The sequence below is a fragment of the Hibiscus syriacus genome, unplaced genomic scaffold (assembly GCF_006381635.1).
Source record: "Hibiscus syriacus cultivar Baekdansim isolate YM2019G1 unplaced genomic scaffold, ASM638163v2 tig00111027_pilon, whole genome shotgun sequence".
Classification (NCBI taxonomy): Eukaryota; Viridiplantae; Streptophyta; class Magnoliopsida; order Malvales; family Malvaceae; genus Hibiscus; species Hibiscus syriacus.
The window spans coordinates 944,075-964,472 of record NW_024062960.1 but is presented as its reverse complement, the minus strand read 5'-3'; the positions used below and the strand labels follow the sequence as shown (position 1 = coordinate 964,472).

The following is a 20,398-nucleotide window of genomic DNA, read 5'->3' as shown; positions in this document are numbered from 1 at the left end:
ATTAATGAACTAACTCATGAAATGGCTGCTATGCGAGCCCGTTTTCCACCTATCGATCCGGATGCTTGATTTTATGTTTAGCTTTAAACTTTGAACAAAATGAATATTGTTTCAACATTTTGAATTGTTTGATTTTGTGGATTGTTGGATTTTGGATTTATGGATAATGTGAACTTATATGTTTGGTGTTTTATTCATTTTTGCATCATTTACATCATCATTAGCAATATGACCAATTTTTCCATATCACATTATTTATGAATATTGATTTATGAAAATAATGGCTAACCTCTTTTTGATTGTGATCTTAGCAGCTTAAGCTTATAATTAATAAATCAATTGGCTAAATGATTTCAAAACCTTGTTTTCCATTGTCTTTTTGATTTAACAAAAAGGGGGAGAAGTAAGTAATGTAAGTGTTAAATGTTTTAAAATAGGAGAAGTTAAAGTAAGGGGGAGTAATTTCAAAACTTGATTTCAAAAATCTTAAAATTACTAAAATGTTTTGTTATATCAAAAAGGGGGAGATTGTTGAAACATTTTGATATTCGATATACAAATTAAGTTAAATGGATTTTTAAGATTTTCCAAATGATTTTCTAAGTATATTCGATATAACTATTCGAATATCAAAACATTACTCCAAATATTTCAAAAATCATTTTTAATCCTTACTTAAGTGTAAAATTACGTTTTAATCATAAAACAATTTCAAAATAATTTTACAAAGTATTTCGAACCAATTCAAAGCCAAAAATTCCAGATTGCTCAGAGGGAACCGATTCCCCCCATAGGAGGAACCGATTCCCCCTGAAGGTTTGGCTCCGAGATTTCCAGAATGCTCGGAGGGAACCGATTCCCCCATAGGAGAACCGATTCCCCCCTAAACAGTTTTGTTCCGAGAATTCCAGTATGCTCGGAGGGAACCGATTCCCCCTGTTCAACGGTCGAAATATTTGAATTTTACACTTAGGGAACCGATTCCCTATGAGGGGGAACCGATTCCCCCCACGCTCCAAGCTGTTTTATTAAATGTTTTCACACTAAAACGGCTATAATATCTTCTCTAATCATCCCCAACGTTCAGAAGTGATCCAATGTGTATTTAAGCAAGCTTAGAAGCCATTGATCAAAAACAAGAAACATCAAGCAACTAGAATCAAGAGAGAATCAAAGAGAAAGCATCAAACCTCAAGTTTGAGCATTTCAAGCCTATTTTCATTCAATATTCATTTTGCTTTCAAGAACACTTTTTGTGCTCAATTGTATTCATCTTTGAGTGTTCTTTTCTTTGTTCTAGAATTGTGCAAACATCTTACCTTGTGAGGTTTCCTTGTAAGTTTGCAAATTTGTAATCTTCTCTTTGAGAAAAGAGTGTTCTCAAGTTTGGGTTGCAAACATCTTACCTTGTGAGGTTTCCTTTGTAAGTTTGCAAATTTGTAATCTTCTCTTTGAGAAAAGAGTGTTCTCAAGAGTTGGGGTATACTATTGAGGGAATTGTAAGGTTATCTCTTTGGCCTCAAAAGAAAGAACAAATTAGTGAATTTGTTGGAAAATCCTTAGTGTGGATAGCTAAGGTAGTGGACGTAGACTTTGTTTGAGAAATTCGAACCACTGTAAATCGCTGTGCAATTACTTTCAATTTTCTGCAAAAGCTTCCACAAATTTTTTATTGCCAATTCACCCCCCTCTTGGCCAATTTCGTCATTCGATTAACTCAACAAACATACTTTATTATCTTATTTCCTTAAATCAACTTATGATTGATTAATATTATTTAATATTAATAACTGTAAATTATTATTTTTTTTAGAAAATAAACTTACCCCATCCGATTCATATAGACGGACATCAAGATATCAGTTGTCTATCTCATGGAGACCCCGTAGACAAAAGCAATAAAAAAAGGAGAAAAAATTTGTATATTTCATTAAAATTTAATCATAATCATTACACAAAATCAAACGATCTTAATAATTAAATAATTATTTTTATTCTTTAAGATTAAAGTTTGAATATCACATGTATAAAATATAAGTATTAAAAATATATTATTAATAATTTGTAAACATATATTATTTTTTATTCAATTCTATCTAAAAAAATGCAAACGATAGTAGGGGTGTTCATTTGGTTAATTCGGTGGCCGAACCGACGAACTACCATTTTCGAATTAACCGAACTTTTTTTTTCTTTAACCGTTAATCAAACCGAACTTTTTTTCGAAAATATTAACCGAACCGAATAAATTTCGATTAATTCGGTTAATTTTCGAATTAACCGAATTTTTTAGAATTTTAGAATTTAATATTTTTTTAATTAAAAAAACAATTTACAATTAATTTAAATAATATATAATTATAAATAATCTAATTAATTTGATTCAAAAAAAAATTTGTAGTTTTTGATTATTTTAATTAATTAATATTGATTTGGGTTTTAAATGGATTTTAAATGGATTGAGCCTCTTAATATAATTATATTTAAAGGTTAATTCGTTTAATTAACCGATTTTGAACCGAATTAACCGTTAACCGAATTTTAAAAAAATCATTAACCGTTTCCCGACCGAATTAACCGAACTAATTCGATTCGATCGATTAACCCTAAACGATAGTCATGTAGGTAAAAAATAGTCAAACGTGGTGTGCGAGCAGCTGAACTAAGGGCACTGACCAAGTCGGCCACCGTCCCAATTTCCCACTGATTTTTATTATTTTCTGTGTTATGTGGGGAGGTCGTTCCAAGGACTTCAAAAGCATAAAAAGTGCATTCTTGGGTATTGTAAAATTCTCAAAAGCATGCTTCTGTATTGAAAAAAGAAAGAAAGAAGAAACCAACAATAATATTCCACGTGTTAAAAATAATTCCAAAAAGGGTCTTCCATTTGTGTCGAGTCAAATGAAATCCACCAACCCATTTTGTTCATTTTTTAATCACTAATTGATTTTGTTCATGAATCGATTAAGCAAAATAATTCTATAATTATTGTTTGCATTATGTGCCTCGGTTTCTCATGCATGCAAGTAGACTTATTGATTTGATCATTTATAAACGATCCATCCCATATAAAAAGATCTTAATTCATCTTGAGCTCAGTACAATGTGTTGTTTTTCCACATAATATATTAAAGTCTCAACTCAATAGTCAATCTTGTTGATAGCCAAAACAAATTATCTACTTATTTTGACTTAAACAACGTCATAATTCTTTCAAATTATTTGTTCGGAATAATTCTATGAACTATGAATATGTTTAGAATACCAACTCATATAATTTTTCTTTTATATTATAATCAAATGCTACTTATATTCAATTAAACCAAAAGTAATCATTGAGTGGATCTTGACTTGTCAATTTATCACTTTTAAGTGCAATATCAAATTGAAAGACAATCTGCATAATAAAGTAGTATATAAAAATTATATTTATTTCATTTCAATTCAAGTATTTCAGTAATTACGTAAATTACTTTATTTAGAGCACAAAATTTTAATGATTTCTCACTTGCTCTAGTGAAGTAATATATTCCGTATTTCCATGCACCTATATGTCATCAAATGCAACTTTGAGTAAGTTTACTTTTTCATTTTATATGACATCTCTAATCATTAAGCTTTACCATGTGAAGTGAAATGGTTATTTGATTATTCTTTTAAAAATATTTTATCTGATATTTTTCTTAAATTTTTATAAATCTAAAAGTCCAAACTTATATATTTAAGGACGTGAGACGTTCCTTCTCAAAATATATTTGCATATAGTAAATTATTATAAATCTAACGTTTTCAACTTTATGTAAGTTTTGTTTAATTTATTTTTTTACTTGAATATATACATACTGACTTTCTAATACATAGATCCAAAATTTATCTGATATTAATATTTGTATTCTCACTTTAAAAACCATGTCTTCATATGCAGGGTAAAGTACATAAATGGTCATTCGATTATAATATATTATTTTGTTGAGTCTCTCGACTATTAAAAATTATAAAATGGTTTTACAACTATATGGTATTCTTTTGTTGAATCTCTCGACTATTAAAAATTACAAAATGGTCATCCGACTATTTATTATGTTCTAAATTGGTCCTTTTTCGTTAGAAAATTGACGTTCGTCCGAGCTGATTGTTAACATGTTAACTGAAATATGATAATCGTTTGAGATTATGAGATCATATTTTATTATATATCAGTTAGCAGGTTAACGTCCAGTTTAGACTGTCGTCAATTTCTTAATGAAAAATGACGAGTCTAAAACATATGAATAGTCGAATAATCATTTTGTAACTTTTAATAGTCGGATTAGTCAACAAAACAACACATTATAGTAAAAAAACCTTTTGTAACTTTTAATATTTCCAAATTTAACAAAACAACATTCTGTAATTGAGATCAATTATGTACTCTATCCTAGTATTTATAAAATATAACGTGCATAAAATTTTACAGTTTAATACACTCGAAATCATATTATTTAAATTTCGTAATAATAAACATGTCTATGAGGGTATTTTGAACAAAATCATAAACACGTATCATCCAATTTTAATTTATGATGATGCAATAGTGTACGACGGTATCCATCATACTATTTTTTTTAATTAAGATTATCGTTATAATGTTAAAAGGTAGGTATTAAAACTGTCGTACGACTACAATTTTGGGTAGAAAATATATAGATTGCAGTACGTCTTCAACTTTGTAGAACAGAAACAAAAAATGATTAATGATGGAAAACATATAACAATCTTAAAATTTTTTAAAATTATTGTAGCAAATATTCTAGTCCGAGAAATAATGGATCCAGTAGATTATTTGAGAAGTTTCTTTTAAAACATAAAACCAGAGCCATTTTCCCGGATTTCATAATTCTCCGGGTTCAGATCTACAGTGGAGTCGCGGTCCCATACTTACTGGTGCATGAGATAGTATTAGGAACTCCCAAGTAAAACAATCATCTCACGTCATCGGTTTTCAAATGATCACATCAACGGTTCTGATCATCTTCTCTGAATATTTAGGTGGTAGGACCACCCTACAAGTTTTGTTCACATTAAACTGCTTGTGCAGTACACAATTCACCCGCCCAATAGAATAAAAGCATAAGAAAATACAATAAAATTTAAAAATATTGCGGACGGATTTTTTTTTGAAAAATATATAATTTGAAAATTATTTTAAAATCTAGATTATGTGTCATAGTATATATGAATCTCGTGAGAAAATGACGAGTTCTATAAAATATATTAAAAATAAAATTTATCATATGAATTGAAAAAATATATAAAATACATCATATTCGTATGATAAATTTTAATTATTTATTATATTTTATACCTACATAAAATCTATAAAAACACTATATATTTAAAGCCACCTCCAGAATTACCATATATTTAAACGACTTTTAGCAATCTATATAGAAAAATAATTTCATATATTAAAAAATTAACAAACAATAATATTTATATATTTTTTTATTTTTGTATGTTCTACTCTTTTATATCTATCAAAAATAAATTTATCAAATATATTAATTATATTTTAAAAATAATTATATTATTATTTTAATTAAATATATCTTCTAAATTTATATAGACAATTAATATAAAACATAAATTAGGAGACGCATTGATAAGAAAAATCCAATGCATTATAAAATAAATTGCCAGAGTTATATTGGTAGACCTCCAGTTCTAGTCACCTCGTTTTCCTCCGTATATAACCGTTTCAACACCTTACTACACACACACACAGCTTGGCGAAATTCCTCTACGTTATACCCAAAACCCAATCGTCTCTCCCCACGTGGCTATACCTTGACATTGACACATCTGCAAGGACAGCTGTCTCCCGCAATCTCTCCCCCCCACCACCCCACCACCACAAAAGTTCCACCTATAAATACCTCCTTCCTTCCCTTGCTCTTCACTCCGCAATAAATCTTTCCCCGCAAGCAGCTTTCATAACTAAAACCATAACACTCCTTACCCTTTGCTGTTACAATTTTACCCTTTAAGATGGCTCCCATTTACCACCTCCTTGCCACTCTGTTCCTCCTCTGTTTCATCAAACTCTCTTCGTCCGAGCTCGTCCAACAGCAACCGCTTGTTTTAAAATACCACAACGGTCCACTCTTGAAGGGCAAGATCACCGTTAATCTCATCTGGTACGGCAAGTTCACTCCCATCCAACGGTCGATAATTGTCGACTTCATCAACTCGTTGAACTCGAACAACGCCTTGCATCCGTCCACGTCGTGGTGGTGGAAAACGACGGAGAATTACAAGGGCGGTTCCTCCGCCTTGGCCGTCGGCGAACAAATCCTCCTCGAAAATTATCCCCTCGGTAAATCCCTCAAGAACCCGCACCTACCGGCATTGGCGAGCAAATTTAACGGCGTTAATACCATCAATATCATTCTCACGGCAAAAGACGTCGCCGTCGAAGGGTTTTGCATGAGGTGCGGGACTCACGGGTCAACTCGGGTTGGCCGGGGTCCGGTCCGCGGGACCTACATCTGGGTCGGGAACTCCGAGACTCAGTGCCCTGGTCAATGCGCTTGGCCTTTTCATCAGCCTATTTACGGTCCCCAGACACCGCCGTTAGTGGCACCCAACGGAGACGTGGGAGTTGACGGAATGATCATTAACGTGGCTACGCTGTTGGGTAACACCGTTACCAACCCGTTTAATAACGGGTATTTTCAGGGTCCGGCGAATGCTCCATTAGAGGCGGTTTCGGCTTGTACGGGTATGTTCGGGTCGGGTTCATACCCGGGCTATCCGGGTAATGTGCTTGTGGATAAGAGTACAGGGGCGAGTTACAATGCAAATGGGATTCATGGGAGGAAGTACTTGTTGCCGGCGATGTGGGATCCCCGGACATCAAGTTGCAAGACGATCGTCTGATGAGACACGTGGCGGATATCTGTGGTGAGTGGATGATGAAAAGGTTGACGTGGCAATGATATTTAGTGGAAAAGGGTGGTCGGGGGCCTTTACGTTGTCGTTTTGTGTGACGTGTAAATTCCTATATAAAAAGAAGAAAATATGTTGGTGGGGTAGGGGCAGATGAGAAATGGAAATGTGGAATAATAAACTATATAATTATTAAAGAAGCGTAAAGTTAAAATGTCTTTCCTAATATAAACTTATCTTAAATTTCAATTATATTTAAACTTGAATAAATCAGATTCTTAGATTACGAATTAAATACGAGAGAACGATTATAAAAGTTACAATAAATTTCATGCTAAATCCATTAATGATATTTTGGATCTTTAAACAAAATTTTACTATACTTCCTAAATTGACCACAACAATATTCAATCCAACGTACAAAATAATATTTGCATTAAAATGTTTGGGATAAGCTATAAAGAAGGGATAAAGCGGGTATGGGTTTGTTTTGTTTGTTTGTGACATTGGAAACCATGGTGATAGCTGATTATGTTATACTTTCCAATTTTTATTTAGTTACAAATATCATTAAAATCAAACACACAATAATGGTATACTATTAATGACATCTTTTCTAGATTTGTGGAAATAAGACTTTTTCATACTAAAAGTGGTCGACTCACTCTGATTTAAGTATAGTACAATTGCTCCCCAAAGTAGTTCTATTTAAATCCAAATATTAGTAAATTTAGCTTCTTGAATAATGTTTGAGATTGTAAATATAATAAATTTGAACATTTAACACAAACTAGTATAAGTGATTTTGTGGGGTTTCTTAAGGTGTAAGATGTTTTGTTTAAAACTGGATCAGGAAATGAAAACAAACAAAAAAAATCCCGAGTTTTGTGCCATGTTTAATTAATGGGCGGGGGTGAAGTCTAGGTTCTTCGGCAGAGGAGAAAAGGATTGGTGGTGATAAAATTTAATGGTTGGCAGCAGCAGACAACCCAAAGATGTGATTTTCACTCTGCTACTGCCTACTATTTTACCATCTACTTCAAACTGTACTTTCAGCTAAAACTATGGAAAATTAATTGAATGCAGTGTTGTGATTCAGAAAATATTTGAATTTAAATGTCTTTAACATAATATATCTCGACAGGTCATATACAAATAATTAAAACTTTCGTTGAGTATAGAATAATATTGTATGACATGTAGGACTAGGTGGAAAATTAAAAATTCAGGGGTTTTCCCTTGCATAGGTTGTAAACTAGTTCAATGTGGAACAGGACAAGTTTTGAAAAGAAAATATAGTTTACCATTTCAAAATTGTATTAGTTAAAAGAAAATTCATCTGACAAAAAAGTTGTATAAATTTTGAACTATCAGACATGCCTATTTAAATACCATTATGACATATCTAGACCTTAAAAAAAATAAAGTCAATAATTCTTCATTATAGAATATTTTTTAGTTAAATCTAAACAAAACACTACTGTATTTCTGATAGATTATTCTCATTAATTATTGTTTTCCCTGTCAATGCACACCTAGGCTAAAACATAGGGTATGATGAGAATAGGGTGTTAAATGTTAATGACAAATTTTGAAGAGTAATTAGGGGAAGCTATTAAAAGCATTTACAGTTTTCAGAAGGAAGTTGCAGGGGACCACCTTTTTTAAAATCAAATTTCAGTAATGTCAGAACATCAGAGTAAGCATCAGAGTTGGGATGGGAGCACACATCAATTATACAAATCAGTTCATGCACCCATCCATCCATGTGAACTGATCTCAGCTTAAGTATGCTTGTGATTTGGATATGTTCAGTGCCTGCTGTCATTCTCACAGTGTGAGAATATAGGGTAAAATCTAGGCTCATACATGCACACATAAACATAATACAAAAAGTATTGCATTAGATGAAGCAATGAATGGAGATGATAATTGCAAAAAGATCTACACGAACTTTGGGTATTCGAAATAACATAAAGCACATTGGAAACTAAGCCAAAAAAATATGATGAAAACATATGATATTTTGCAAAAACTGAGTACTTACCAAGATCCCCTAGTTTTATCAAAAAATTTTAAGGTGACTTAAGCTGCGACGGTAGGCTTTTAGAAGCAGCGGAGAGCTTGGACCTTCCTTTGGCTAAATTCTCGCTGCGGACCTTGTGGCGAGCAGGTTCGGGTACTCAGCTGCCTCTGCTTTGGCCTTGGCGATTCTCTTCTTATCGGCGATTCTAGCCCGCTTTCTCTGGAGTGTCAATGGAGTTACCAGCCTCTGGATTTTGAGCGCTTTACTGACCTTGCATGCAAACCCCATAAATTGACATACTCAATCCAAAACCCCAAGTACAGCGATACAGCGCTCAATCCAACACATACTCGGATGCGATACGACACCCCAAGGATGAACACTAGAGTTAAATCTATGAAACTTAATCTCCAATCTATGAAACTTAAGGAGCATAAGGACTAGTGTCATAGTTTCACAATTTTTCTAAACATGTAAACACACATGTTGACAATTTTTCTAAACATGTAAACACACATGTTGACGCTAAACAAATCAAATGAACACAAACATAACCTTATTAGGGGTGAACAAAACTTAATTTGACTCGAAAAATCAAAAAAAAAAATAATTTCGAGTTATTCAAGTCAACTCGAATTATCAATTCAGTTTTCGAATTTGAGTCGAGTTGAATTTTTAAAATTTCGAGTTACTCAAAAAATAAAAAAATTGACTAATGTATTTTGACAGTTTTACGATTTAATCCTGATTTTATTATTCTTTCAATTTATCCTTCATTTTAGGTCAATTATTTACCAAATTTGAACAACATGCTCCTAAACCATTATAGAATACATATCTACTTTCAATTTCTCTCTTTGATAAAAAATCTATTTTTCAATTTAATCCCCTCAATTGTTTATAATTTCTTTATTTCTTCAATTCATCGTGTATTTTAAGTTAAATTTTCATCAAATTTGAACCACATGCTCATATACCACCATATAATACCCATGCAACTTCAATTCTTATTTTCTTTTTTTACTAAAAATAGACTCTTTTTTATTTAGTATTTTAACTTTGCATTTTACTCAATTTGATCTTTTGATTGCAATTATTTTCAAATTCTTTCTTCCCATCAGTTCTTTGACTCCTTTATACTCTCATCAATATTTTTACCCACAAAATATTTTCTTTAAAATATAATATTACAAATATATTTTATAATTTTAGATTGTATCTGATATATTAAATAACATTATAATGTGAAAAGAATGTGAAATATATATCTTACATGGTTAGAGAAAGTTGAAAAATTAGAACCAATCCTTATCATAATACTATAAATAATTATAATAAAATTAGTATAGAAACTCGATGGACTCGACTCAAATAACTCGATTCAAATTTCTTAAACTAGACTCGAAAAATTTTCAAGTTAAGTTTGAGTTATAAAATACGACTCGTCAACTCGAATAACTAAAAAAAAATTTACTCGACTCAATCGAATGCTCATCCCTAACCTTGTTTGCTCATGTCCGGTCCATTTACACCCCTGAATGCGGTGGACAAATGAGACATGCAGATGCAAACCATGTACTCGGGTTTATAAAATACGAAGCTAGAAACCAAGAATTTTGTGCTTCGTATTTTCTAGAAAATACAACCTACAACTGTGCGCATTAAGCACTCCACTATTTTCTAGAAGATAAATTTATAATTATATGTTAGATCATTCACAGTTTGCAAATAACTGGATAACAGCTTTATTTAAAACAGAGGCTAAACATAAAGGCTAAAGCATCCACTAATGGCCATATTTATTAAAAGACAGTTGAGGAAGAAAGAACAAAGTTACCAGATTTTGTTGTGAAAGTCCGCCTGTAAGTGTTGACATACTTTCAGACATTATCTTCCTTGGAAAGGTTAAAGAGCTTTCTAATCTTGGACGCTCTTTTAGGACCTCTCATCCTAGGTTTTCCAGTGTCGGTTAGACCCGGCAAATCATTCTCTCCCTTCTTCACTATAACCAGGTTCAAAACAAAAAGGCCTTGGCTAACAAAACAACCACGAACCGACTTCCTTCTACGCTCGCCATTGTGTCTTCCGTATCCAAGGAAGCAAGGCATACCTGCTTAAGCAATATAATAAATGATTCACCTTTCATTCTGCAGAGGCAGACATGAATGAAGGATAAAAAATTGACATTCCAATCTACAAAGGTTAGCGGAGTACTGAGACAGCAGATATCAAAATGGTAATGCAAACAATACAACTCTACAGATAAAATAAGTATGCACGACTTAAGAGTACAGGCAGAATCAGACAATTTTCGTAATATGCATGATTCCAATAATTATTCTGTTATACCATTTTGGCCACTAAATCATTTTTTATAATTAATCCAGCAAAATTCATCACCCTTTTCTTAAAATAATGAAATAAAAAATAAAGATAATATAATTTTTCTTCAGCAATACAATGTAGTCTTACCACCGAGTAAATAATAATTTCATTTCTTATTGAAATATCCTTAAACAATTTTTATTTTAAAGGTCAATATTTTAAATGAAAAAAATATAAATGAATGTTGGGGGAAATACCAAAAAATATTTCTCTTAGAAGAACAATAGTATTTTAAAAATGATTAAAAGTAAAATTAGATTTATCCAACAAGAAAATGGGGCGGAATTGTTCATGATGGCCTTTGAAATGGAGAGTAATTTCAACCAGCCCTTTGACATGTAGAAAGTAATTTCAACTTCTATATTTGAATTTGGAATTTTCGTTTCAAAACAATTAAGATACATGACATGTATGAGTGGAAGGGGCAGGAAGTAGGGTCAAGGGAATTTTGTCCATCAGGCTAACAACTTGTTAATCCTTGACAATAAAAACTGGTCTTAAGACATAAATCACTTGGCACCACAAATAAATTCACACTGCTAGACATCATTCTTTCCTTCTTAAAAGAGAAAAAATCCTATCTAGAGTAAATCTTAGCTAAACTAAGTTTTATGCCAAAACTCTAGCCTCTAAGTTCAATGCACATAATCTTTACGCAATTTAAAGCCTAACCTCATTACTAGATTCTATATGATACCAATGATTTTGAATGCAAACCTCATTGGATCAAGCTCAAGGCTTCATCTAGCATCGTTTGAAGACATAACCGGACAAAATTAGGTGTCTACAATATAAAAGTTCTATCAAGCACATAAAGCACAAATCAAAACTAGACCAGAAAACTCACCTCTATGAAGCAAGAGACAAACACGACCGGGAGTCAGAACACCCTGCTTCGTCGGGAATCCTTGCTTATCACAACCTCCCATGATCTTGAAAACATACCCCTTGAATTCCTGTTGAAATAAATGTAAAATAACAAACTTCTATTAATTCGAGCATATCAATCATTAATCAAAATAAATAAATAAATTTGCCAAATGGCTGGTCCGCATACCTCGCCTAAAGCATCTTGCGAGACCGCTTGTCGAAAAATGCACGACTGTTGCATTAAAATAACATCAATATCTTTAATCACAAAACGGAATTTAAGTAAATTTCATATACTCAACCTATGTCTTAGGCTTTGTTTCACTTGTAACCAAAATTCGATACACACATATCTCATTGCTTTTCAAACAGAATGAACTAAAGAAGAAAAAATTAAACCTACAGCTTCTGATCGTCATCGATCTCGAGCTTCTTCTGGCAACCAGTGGTCGGATTTGCGATATTAAACTATACGACAGCCAAAAATAATAATTGAACACATGGAATATAGAGTTATAGCTATGAAATTAGAGTTTTCATTGCTTTTTTTGGTTAAGGAGAGGTGCATTTTACCTTGATTTTTGGATCGAGTTTAGCTGCTGCTGCTGCTCGAAATAACAGGAGGCAGCTCAGAGCGCGAGAGAGGATATGGAGAAGGAGATTAGGGCTTAAAAGAGCTTGATCTTTTAGGTTTTAAATGGGCCGATTTAATCTGGGCCTTCACTCACCCAATAATGTCTTTTTTTATTACTCTCTTAGTTCCCATGATTTTATCCTGAATAATTTAGACTGATCCGTCCGCACACCTAATTTTGGTAGATGAATCTCTCAATGAAGATTTTCTGTAAATGCAAAGTCTCAAACTCAAGATATTCTTAAGCGATATCATATCACGTAAATGAATCCATTGATTTTGAAGTAAGATCTTTAATCAATATAAGAGACAAAATTATATATCTCGTCGAATCTCAAAGTAAAATTAGAGAATAATTGATATTTGAGAAGAAGAAAAAAAAAGAAATTTAGAGATATTATAAATATAATTGGAAAAATAAATATGTTTAGATGATATTTGATAAAATTATCAATAAATGTAGATAATTTTAATAAAGTCACATGTGCACATCATAATTTTTTATATTTTAGTATCAAATTATCCTTATCTATCAATTATAATAAAAACATTCTTTTTTATTAAATTAAATATAGGGTAAACTATATAAATGATCGTTAAAATATGAATAATTTTTTTCTCAACTAATATTTCAAAAGTAACAAAACAATCATTGATGTTATTTTTTTTATAACAAATAGCCGAATAACCGTTATCCCAATAATAAAAAATTGATGTGATGCATAGGAACTTAAGTTGACTTGCTTGACATAATTCGACCATACAAATTTGACGAAAATTCCTCCTTTTTTTTGTATTTTCTCTGCTACCCATATTTATCGTCGTCGTCTTGAACTTTTGCAAGCTCACAAACGATATCCTATATAAGAAAAAGAAGCATTCGCAAATGAAATACTTATAAGGAGTCTTTCTGATCCATACATCAACTTCACCTCCATATTATTGATGTAAAATCTGCTTTCCGCTCTTGAAACACTTGTCTGTCATGGAAACTTTAATGTGTACCTAACCTATTGCTGTATTGCATGGAAAATCTTATATTTTTGTTAAATTAAATTTGGTTTTATTTAAGTGTCTAAAATGATAATACTTTGGTGTAGGTTCTCATACTATAACAGCGCTTAATTATTTTACGTTGAAATGATTAAAATAAGGATAATTTGAAAGTTTAATAATCCTGAAAAATGAAGGGAGATTACCATAGATACTTGGCTGAGTTCAAGACTGGCGATGACAGGAAAGTCTCTGCCGAAAATACCCTCACCGCGTATAAATCTGCTCAGGTTTATGGCCATTTCTGTAAATTCCGGTTCGATCCTGTGTATTTTGCTTGTTTTGATGTGTAATTTTAGGGTCTGATTAAGTTTAGATGTAGATTATGATGAAATGTGTTTTCATTTTGTTTGAATTTGGACCTGATTTAGTAGTTTGTTCATGCAATATGCGCTTGATGTGTTGTGTATTTCTTATCCCTAAGATCCGGATCTGATTCCCCTAGTTAAGCTTGACTTGGAAACATAATCGTTAGAAGACATTTCTGCGAACTGCAATAGGAATTTCATTAAAATTATCGAGAAATATAGTCTCAATTCATAAATTAGTTTTGTATTTTATATGTTGCAACTTGCATCTATTATGTCTGATTTAAGTGCATTAGGCACAGTTGAATTTCTTGTTGGGACCAATGAAATTTGTGTTTATGGTATATAGTCACTCCTCACCTCATCTACACCTCCCCCCAAACATAGAATTCAAAGTTCCTCGGTATTAATTCATTTTGTAGTGTAATGTTAGTTGCTTCAGATTATCTGGCATTTCCAGTCATGCCATTGTTTAATTCCTGTTTATATGGATCGTTGTTGATGTTTACCTCTGGCTTTGAGTTTGCTAAGGCGATTGTTATTTGTATTTTGTCCATGGTTCTGACCCTTTGTTGATGTTATCTGTATCTTTTTGTGCTGCTTTTTTTCCAGGACATTGCTAATACTGAATTAGCACCAACTCATCCTATACGTCTAGGATTGGCTCTGAACTTTTCTGTCTTCTACTATGAGATCTTGAATTCTCCCGATCGTGCTTGCAGTCTTGCCAAACAGGTAGAATTAGAAGACTTCAGAAATTTAGTTTAGTCTAAATATTCATCTTGTTCATCAAAAACAGTGTAGGTATATTCTTTTACTTTGCACATCCTTTTTTGCTCTTCATTTGGAATTCATTTATTTTGTCTTCAAATTCTATTAAGTCAACACTTTTTCTTTTCTTTCGTCAGGCTTTTGATGAAGCCATTGCTGAGCTGGATACTCTTGGAGAGGATTCATACAAGGACAGCACATTGATAATGCAACTTCTTCGTGATAACCTCACTTTGTGGACCTCGGATATGCAGGTTTGACGCCGCCCGCTTATATGTTTTTTCTATCTTGCCTCTGTATTTAGCCATCTATGTTTCTTCTTTTTATATTGTTTTATCTATTTAGGATGACGGGACTGATGAGATCAAAGAAGCTTCCAAACACGAGGACGAGAAACAACCCTGAAGTCCCCAATCTTTGTGGTAGTAATTTGCTTCTCTACTTGTTTGGTACCGAGAAGTTGGTTCGTCCCACTTTCTCTTCCGTTGCTTGTTTTTAGTTGATCATGCCTGGAACTACCATGAACCATCATTTTCTTAGCATTTCGCTGTATTGAATTCTAGGTTGAAGCTTTCTAATTGCTGTGAAGCTATGTGCACTCTCTTGCTTTATTGTTTGCTCGACAATAAGGTAGTTGACAATTGAGATGTTTCCTAAGCTTAATTTTTTTAAGATGGTTTCTTGGACTTACCAGATTCATATTTATATATGTGTTTTTTTATTCTATTTTAATTTTAATTAGTTGTTAAGTTAAGCATGCAATTTCGTACTTATAATAATTGATTCTAATTATAATTGTTATTCTAGTTGATACTTATGCAATTGACAATTATGCCATACTTCGCTTACCACATAATGGGGTAATATTGTGGGAATGATAACTATTTTATATTTATTTAGTTAAATGATATTCAAAAGGTGTAGGTTGCAGGGCGCGTATTTGCAAATGTGGCATGCTTTTAGGGTAAAGTCTCTAACGTTGATGTCATCCAGGACCAAAATAAAAGTAACGAGAATAATAGACCCAAAACATAAAAAATAAAAGTAATGAGAATAATAGACCCAAAACATAAAAGTTATACTAATTTTATTAAAAAGAAATAACGTATGTAATGTGTCAAAAACACATTGCATGAGCACAAACACAAACACATATAAAACCTACTTTTTTTCTTTTATTTTTAATTGTATTTTTAATATATATAAAACACTTTATCTAATCATACATCTTTAAACTCAAAATCTAAAGTTAAATATTAATCCTTAAATTCTAAACTAACACTGTAACCTGAACTTAAATTTCGCTAAAACTTAAGCCCTAAGACATACAACGTTCTTAAAATATAACAATTGTCCAATAAATAATTTATTAATTCCTTAAATTTATTAAAAAAATATCAATTTAATAATTATATATATATAATTTTAAAATATCAATTTATTAAAAATAATTTATTAATTCCTTATATATTTATTAATTTCAGTTTACTTCATTCGCAAACGTAAGGATTCGAACCCCTGACTTTGCTTAAGGGACCTAGGGTCTCCTCCCACTAGACCAATTGGTTGCTGGTAATAATTATATTTTTATAACCAATTACAATTTTGAGTTAAAAATAATTAATTTATTTTCAGCATAATGTACACAAGTGATCCCTCAACTATAGACATTATTTTGTTGGGTCTTCCTACTATTAAAAGTTATAAAATGGTCCCTAATTATAGAATGATGCTTTATTGAATCCAATGACTATTAAAAGTTATAAAATGGTCACCCGACTCTTCATATGACTCGTCCTTTTCTGTTAAAAAATTGATCATCGTCTAAGTTGGACATTAACATGTTGATTAAGATTTGATAAAATCTTACCTTAGAATTGTTGAGTTGTATTTTGTCAACTATCCATTTACATTAAGTTGTTGAGATAATACCTGAAACATTATGTCGTCGAGCCAGAGCTTGAAAGTAACTGTGGTGTCAAAAACATTAAAATATATTATATCTCAATCAGTAGGTTAACATCAAACTCATACAAGCGTCAATTTTTTATTAGAAATGACGAGTTTTGAAACTATGAATAGTTGAATGATCATTTTGTAACTTTTAATATTCGGAAACTCAACAAAACAACGACATATAATCAAATGATCGTTTTATAATTTTTTAATAGTCGAAGGACCTACCAAAATAATACCTATAATTGGGAGAGCATTTGTATACTTTACCCTTAATTTTCTTTGACTAACCGATCCACTATACTAATGTATATATATTTATAAATTTATGGGTAAACTACTTGAATGGTTACTAATATTTGGGTTAATGTTCGGTTTTCACCACTGATGTTTCAAAAGTCACAAATCGGTCACTAACGTTATCTTTTGTTACAAATTGGTCACTCGACGTTAACAACCGTTATCGTGGGTGACGGAAAGTTAACTTGTACCGTTAAATGTTTACCTGGCCAGTTAACTGCTTACATGGCCCGTTGACCAATCACTAATTCAATGAAACTATGAAAGTTAACCTTTTATGGAAATTGTTTTTCTTCTCCTTTCCCTTCTTCCCCATATTTTTCATTTGACCCAAATGATTCACTCAGTTCCTCAGTTTCTTTGCTGCAGAAAATCCCCTATTTCCCATCAATTTCTTCCAAGTCTTTTCTATGAACTCTCAACTTGTCTTCTTCCTCCTTTATCGATCGGTCGAAACCCAGATTTTTCCCTTGATCTTATGGTTTTGGGCTACGATATTTTGAGAGAAATGGTGAAACAAGTGAAAGCGTGGAACAAGAGAATTAAATCGAGGAATGAGATTGTGGTTTGGGTTCAGGGTTTGGGCAAATGATGATTCTATTGAAGGAAATTGTTAGTCAGCTTTGAGAGAAAGTGATTGAATTTAGACAAATGGAAGAATTAATTGAAATGGGTTGATGAAAAGCTGTGGATTTTGTGGGGGCATTTAATGGCGGCCGATGAAACTTGGTCAGTGTAAACACCATTTTTTATTTTTATTTTATTATGTACAAAAAAATATTATAATATTATAGTGGTTGGGTTATTAATACCCCAACCAACCTTGTAAAATCAGACAACTCCCCTATCCCAAATATGGAGGAATGAAAAGAGGTTTTGGATGATTTTTTTTTGCTTTCCATCTTGGCTTTCTTTTTGGCTTTCTTATCTTGCTTTTTCTTGGTTTTTTTCTTTGATTTTATGGGGGTTTGTGGATGGCATAGGAGTGGCCACCGTTGAGCGGTGGCCGGCATGTGAGAGAGGCCATCTCTTGGCCATGAAACGCCACTGTTGGAGGCCGACGCTAAGGTATGTTTTAAGCCTCTTGGCTTGGTGAAAAGAAAGGACGAGAGAGAGTGAGATTAGGAGGGTGAGTCTTAGCCTTTTAGGAGTTGGCCGGTCCTCATCCGTTCTTGGCGAGGTCACCGGTGGTTTAAGGTGGTTTCTGGCCCGGTTTTCGGCTTGGGAGGGCCGGCGAGCGATGACCGTATGAGTCTTTTGAAGCTTTAACAAGCTTCCTGCAGTTTACGTAAACATGGGGGTGATATTTTGTGTGTATGGAAAATGCGTAAATCACTCACCATGTCCCCAGATTCTAGTTTCTTTTTGCTTTGTGTTTCAGGGTCAAATGGCAGTCCAGATCCTCTAATTTCAGCATGTTTTACGTTTTGGTCACTACAAGGGTAAAATCATCTTCAAGCTCCTCATATTTTAGCTTATGTTGCATTATGGGCATATACTTTGTTATTTATTTCGAATATGCTTATTAATTTTATTAACTTTTGAATTTAGTCACTGTTTTTTATGTTTATTCATTTTAGTCACTGATTGGATTTTGTTTTTATTTTATTATGATTTGGATGTGATATTTGTAATTTTTTTATTTTAGTCGCTTTTTATTTCCGATTTGGCTAATGTTTGTTGTTTTATTATATTTTAGTCTCATGAATATGTCTATATGCAAGTTTCATATTTTTGTCACATTGAATGCTTTATTTTGCTATCTTACACTTTGGTTCTTATGTTATGGTATGATTTTATTTTAATTAAGCACCTATATTTGTGTGATATTTATCTTTGGCCTTTGTGTTTGTCGTGTTTATATTTTGACCACTAAAGTTAATTTTTTTATCATTAAACATGATTTATTAATTTGTTAAATATTTCTTTACCTTGCTTAGCATATTTAAATTTTAAAATTGTTAAATGTATTTCTATGCTTATTTTGATTAATTTCATAGTAAATGGATTACAACATTTCCCTCAATTTATTAAGATTCCCCCCCTCATTTTCCATGTCAATTTGTTCGTGCATATAGATTTAGACATTTCGAATATGTATGAAAGCGTCATAAGCATAACTCGACTGATTTCATAACCGGATTAAAGGTAGTATTTATTTATTTTAAAATATTAAGAAAGACTGTCTTAAAGTAACTAGATGTCTTATTTTGATATTTTAAAATAAATAAATACCCTATTAGAATAACCTAAAAAATAGAGTTTGCTTAATTTAATCAAGATTAAGGAGAAAAAAGAAATGTTCTTTTATTTAAATTTATCGAGACGATTCACCTAATTTTATTAGGGATTATGTCTCGATATTTTTAAATAATAATTAAGCATCCCTTATCTTTTCAAATTAAATCTATAATTTGGATAAATAGGTTTAATTTCTTATTTTGGTCAAATCAAATTGTTTAATCTCGAATTCTTGGGAGAAGTTATAATATTATTTTTATTTCAGTTAGAAAGAGAAATATTTGCCCTAAAACATTTTAGGGATTATTTTCTCTTTGACTGAAAATATTAGAATATTTTTTATTTCTCCTTAGAATTTTCCATTAAATAAAAAATTGCATGGTTGAATTTGGAATAATGGGATCATAACTTAAATTTGTATTATAATTTTTAGATTTCCACTATTAGAGACAATTTATAATTAATGGGTATCAATTTTGGTTGTGGGCTTATCCTTCCCCACATGTAATCGATCCCCGAACCCATTTTTTATTTCAAAAAAGAATTTATCTATTGTTATACGTAGACTGATTTATATTTTAAAATGATTTTTTTAAAAACTATTTTAAAAGAAATGTTTTAGGTATTCGACCTACCTAACCCAAAAGGTTGATGGCGACTCCAAAATATTTCAAAACCTTTTCAAATAAAAACCCCCAAGTAGTATTAAGTTTTTTTCCCGCCCGGGCGAAAAACAGTGTCGATAGCTTGGCGACTCCGCTGGGAATTTAGTGGATCAAAACCTAAATCGATTATATATTGTCTATATAGTTGGAAATTGAGAATACAGTTTTATTTAATTCACGATTCTGTTGATTTCTTTCAATTCTTTTATTTTTTTTATTTTATTTTATATCCTTGTATATTAATATTTGTATTTGATTGATT

At 31.8% G+C, this 20,398-nt stretch overlaps 2 protein-coding genes and 1 pseudogene across 2 annotated transcripts; 2 read left to right on the top strand and 1 right to left on the bottom strand.

Annotated features, from left to right (window-relative positions):
* The first annotated feature begins 5,953 nt into the window (after window positions 1-5,953).
* LOC120151040 (protein EXORDIUM-like 2) lies at window positions 5,954-7,046 on the top strand. The gene has a single exon (XM_039163594.1). The coding sequence runs from the start codon at window positions 6,028-6,030 to the stop codon at window positions 6,916-6,918; it is 891 nt and encodes a 296-aa protein (XP_039019525.1). The 5' UTR covers window positions 5,954-6,027; the 3' UTR covers window positions 6,919-7,046.
* A 1,856-nt stretch (window positions 7,047-8,902) lies between these two features.
* On the bottom strand, window positions 8,903-13,097 carry LOC120150897 (annotated as a pseudogene).
* A 927-nt stretch (window positions 13,098-14,024) lies between these two features.
* Window positions 14,025-15,660, top strand: LOC120151042 (14-3-3 protein 6-like). Its single transcript, XM_039163595.1, has 4 exons — window positions 14,025-14,125; window positions 14,816-14,938; window positions 15,112-15,228; window positions 15,320-15,660. The coding sequence occupies exons 1-4, from the start codon at window positions 14,027-14,029 to the stop codon at window positions 15,377-15,379; spliced, it is 399 nt and encodes a 132-aa protein (XP_039019526.1). The 5' UTR covers window positions 14,025-14,026; the 3' UTR covers window positions 15,380-15,660.
* The last annotated feature ends 4,738 nt before the right edge of the window (window positions 15,661-20,398 follow it).

Coding starts and splice junctions, on each gene's coding strand:
- LOC120151040 (XM_039163594.1), top strand. CDS start 6,028: ATGGCTCCCATTTACCACCTCCTTGCCACTCTGTTCCTCCTCTGTTTC.
- LOC120151042 (XM_039163595.1), top strand. CDS start 14,027: ATGAAGGGAGATTACCATAGATACTTGGCTGAGTTCAAGACTGGCGAT. Junction 14,126..14,815: donor CCGCGTATAAATCTGCTCAG/GTTTATGGCCAT, acceptor CTTTTTTTCCAG/GACATTGCTAATACTGAATT. Junction 14,939..15,111: donor CTTGCAGTCTTGCCAAACAG/GTAGAATTAGAA, acceptor TTCTTTCGTCAG/GCTTTTGATGAAGCCATTGC.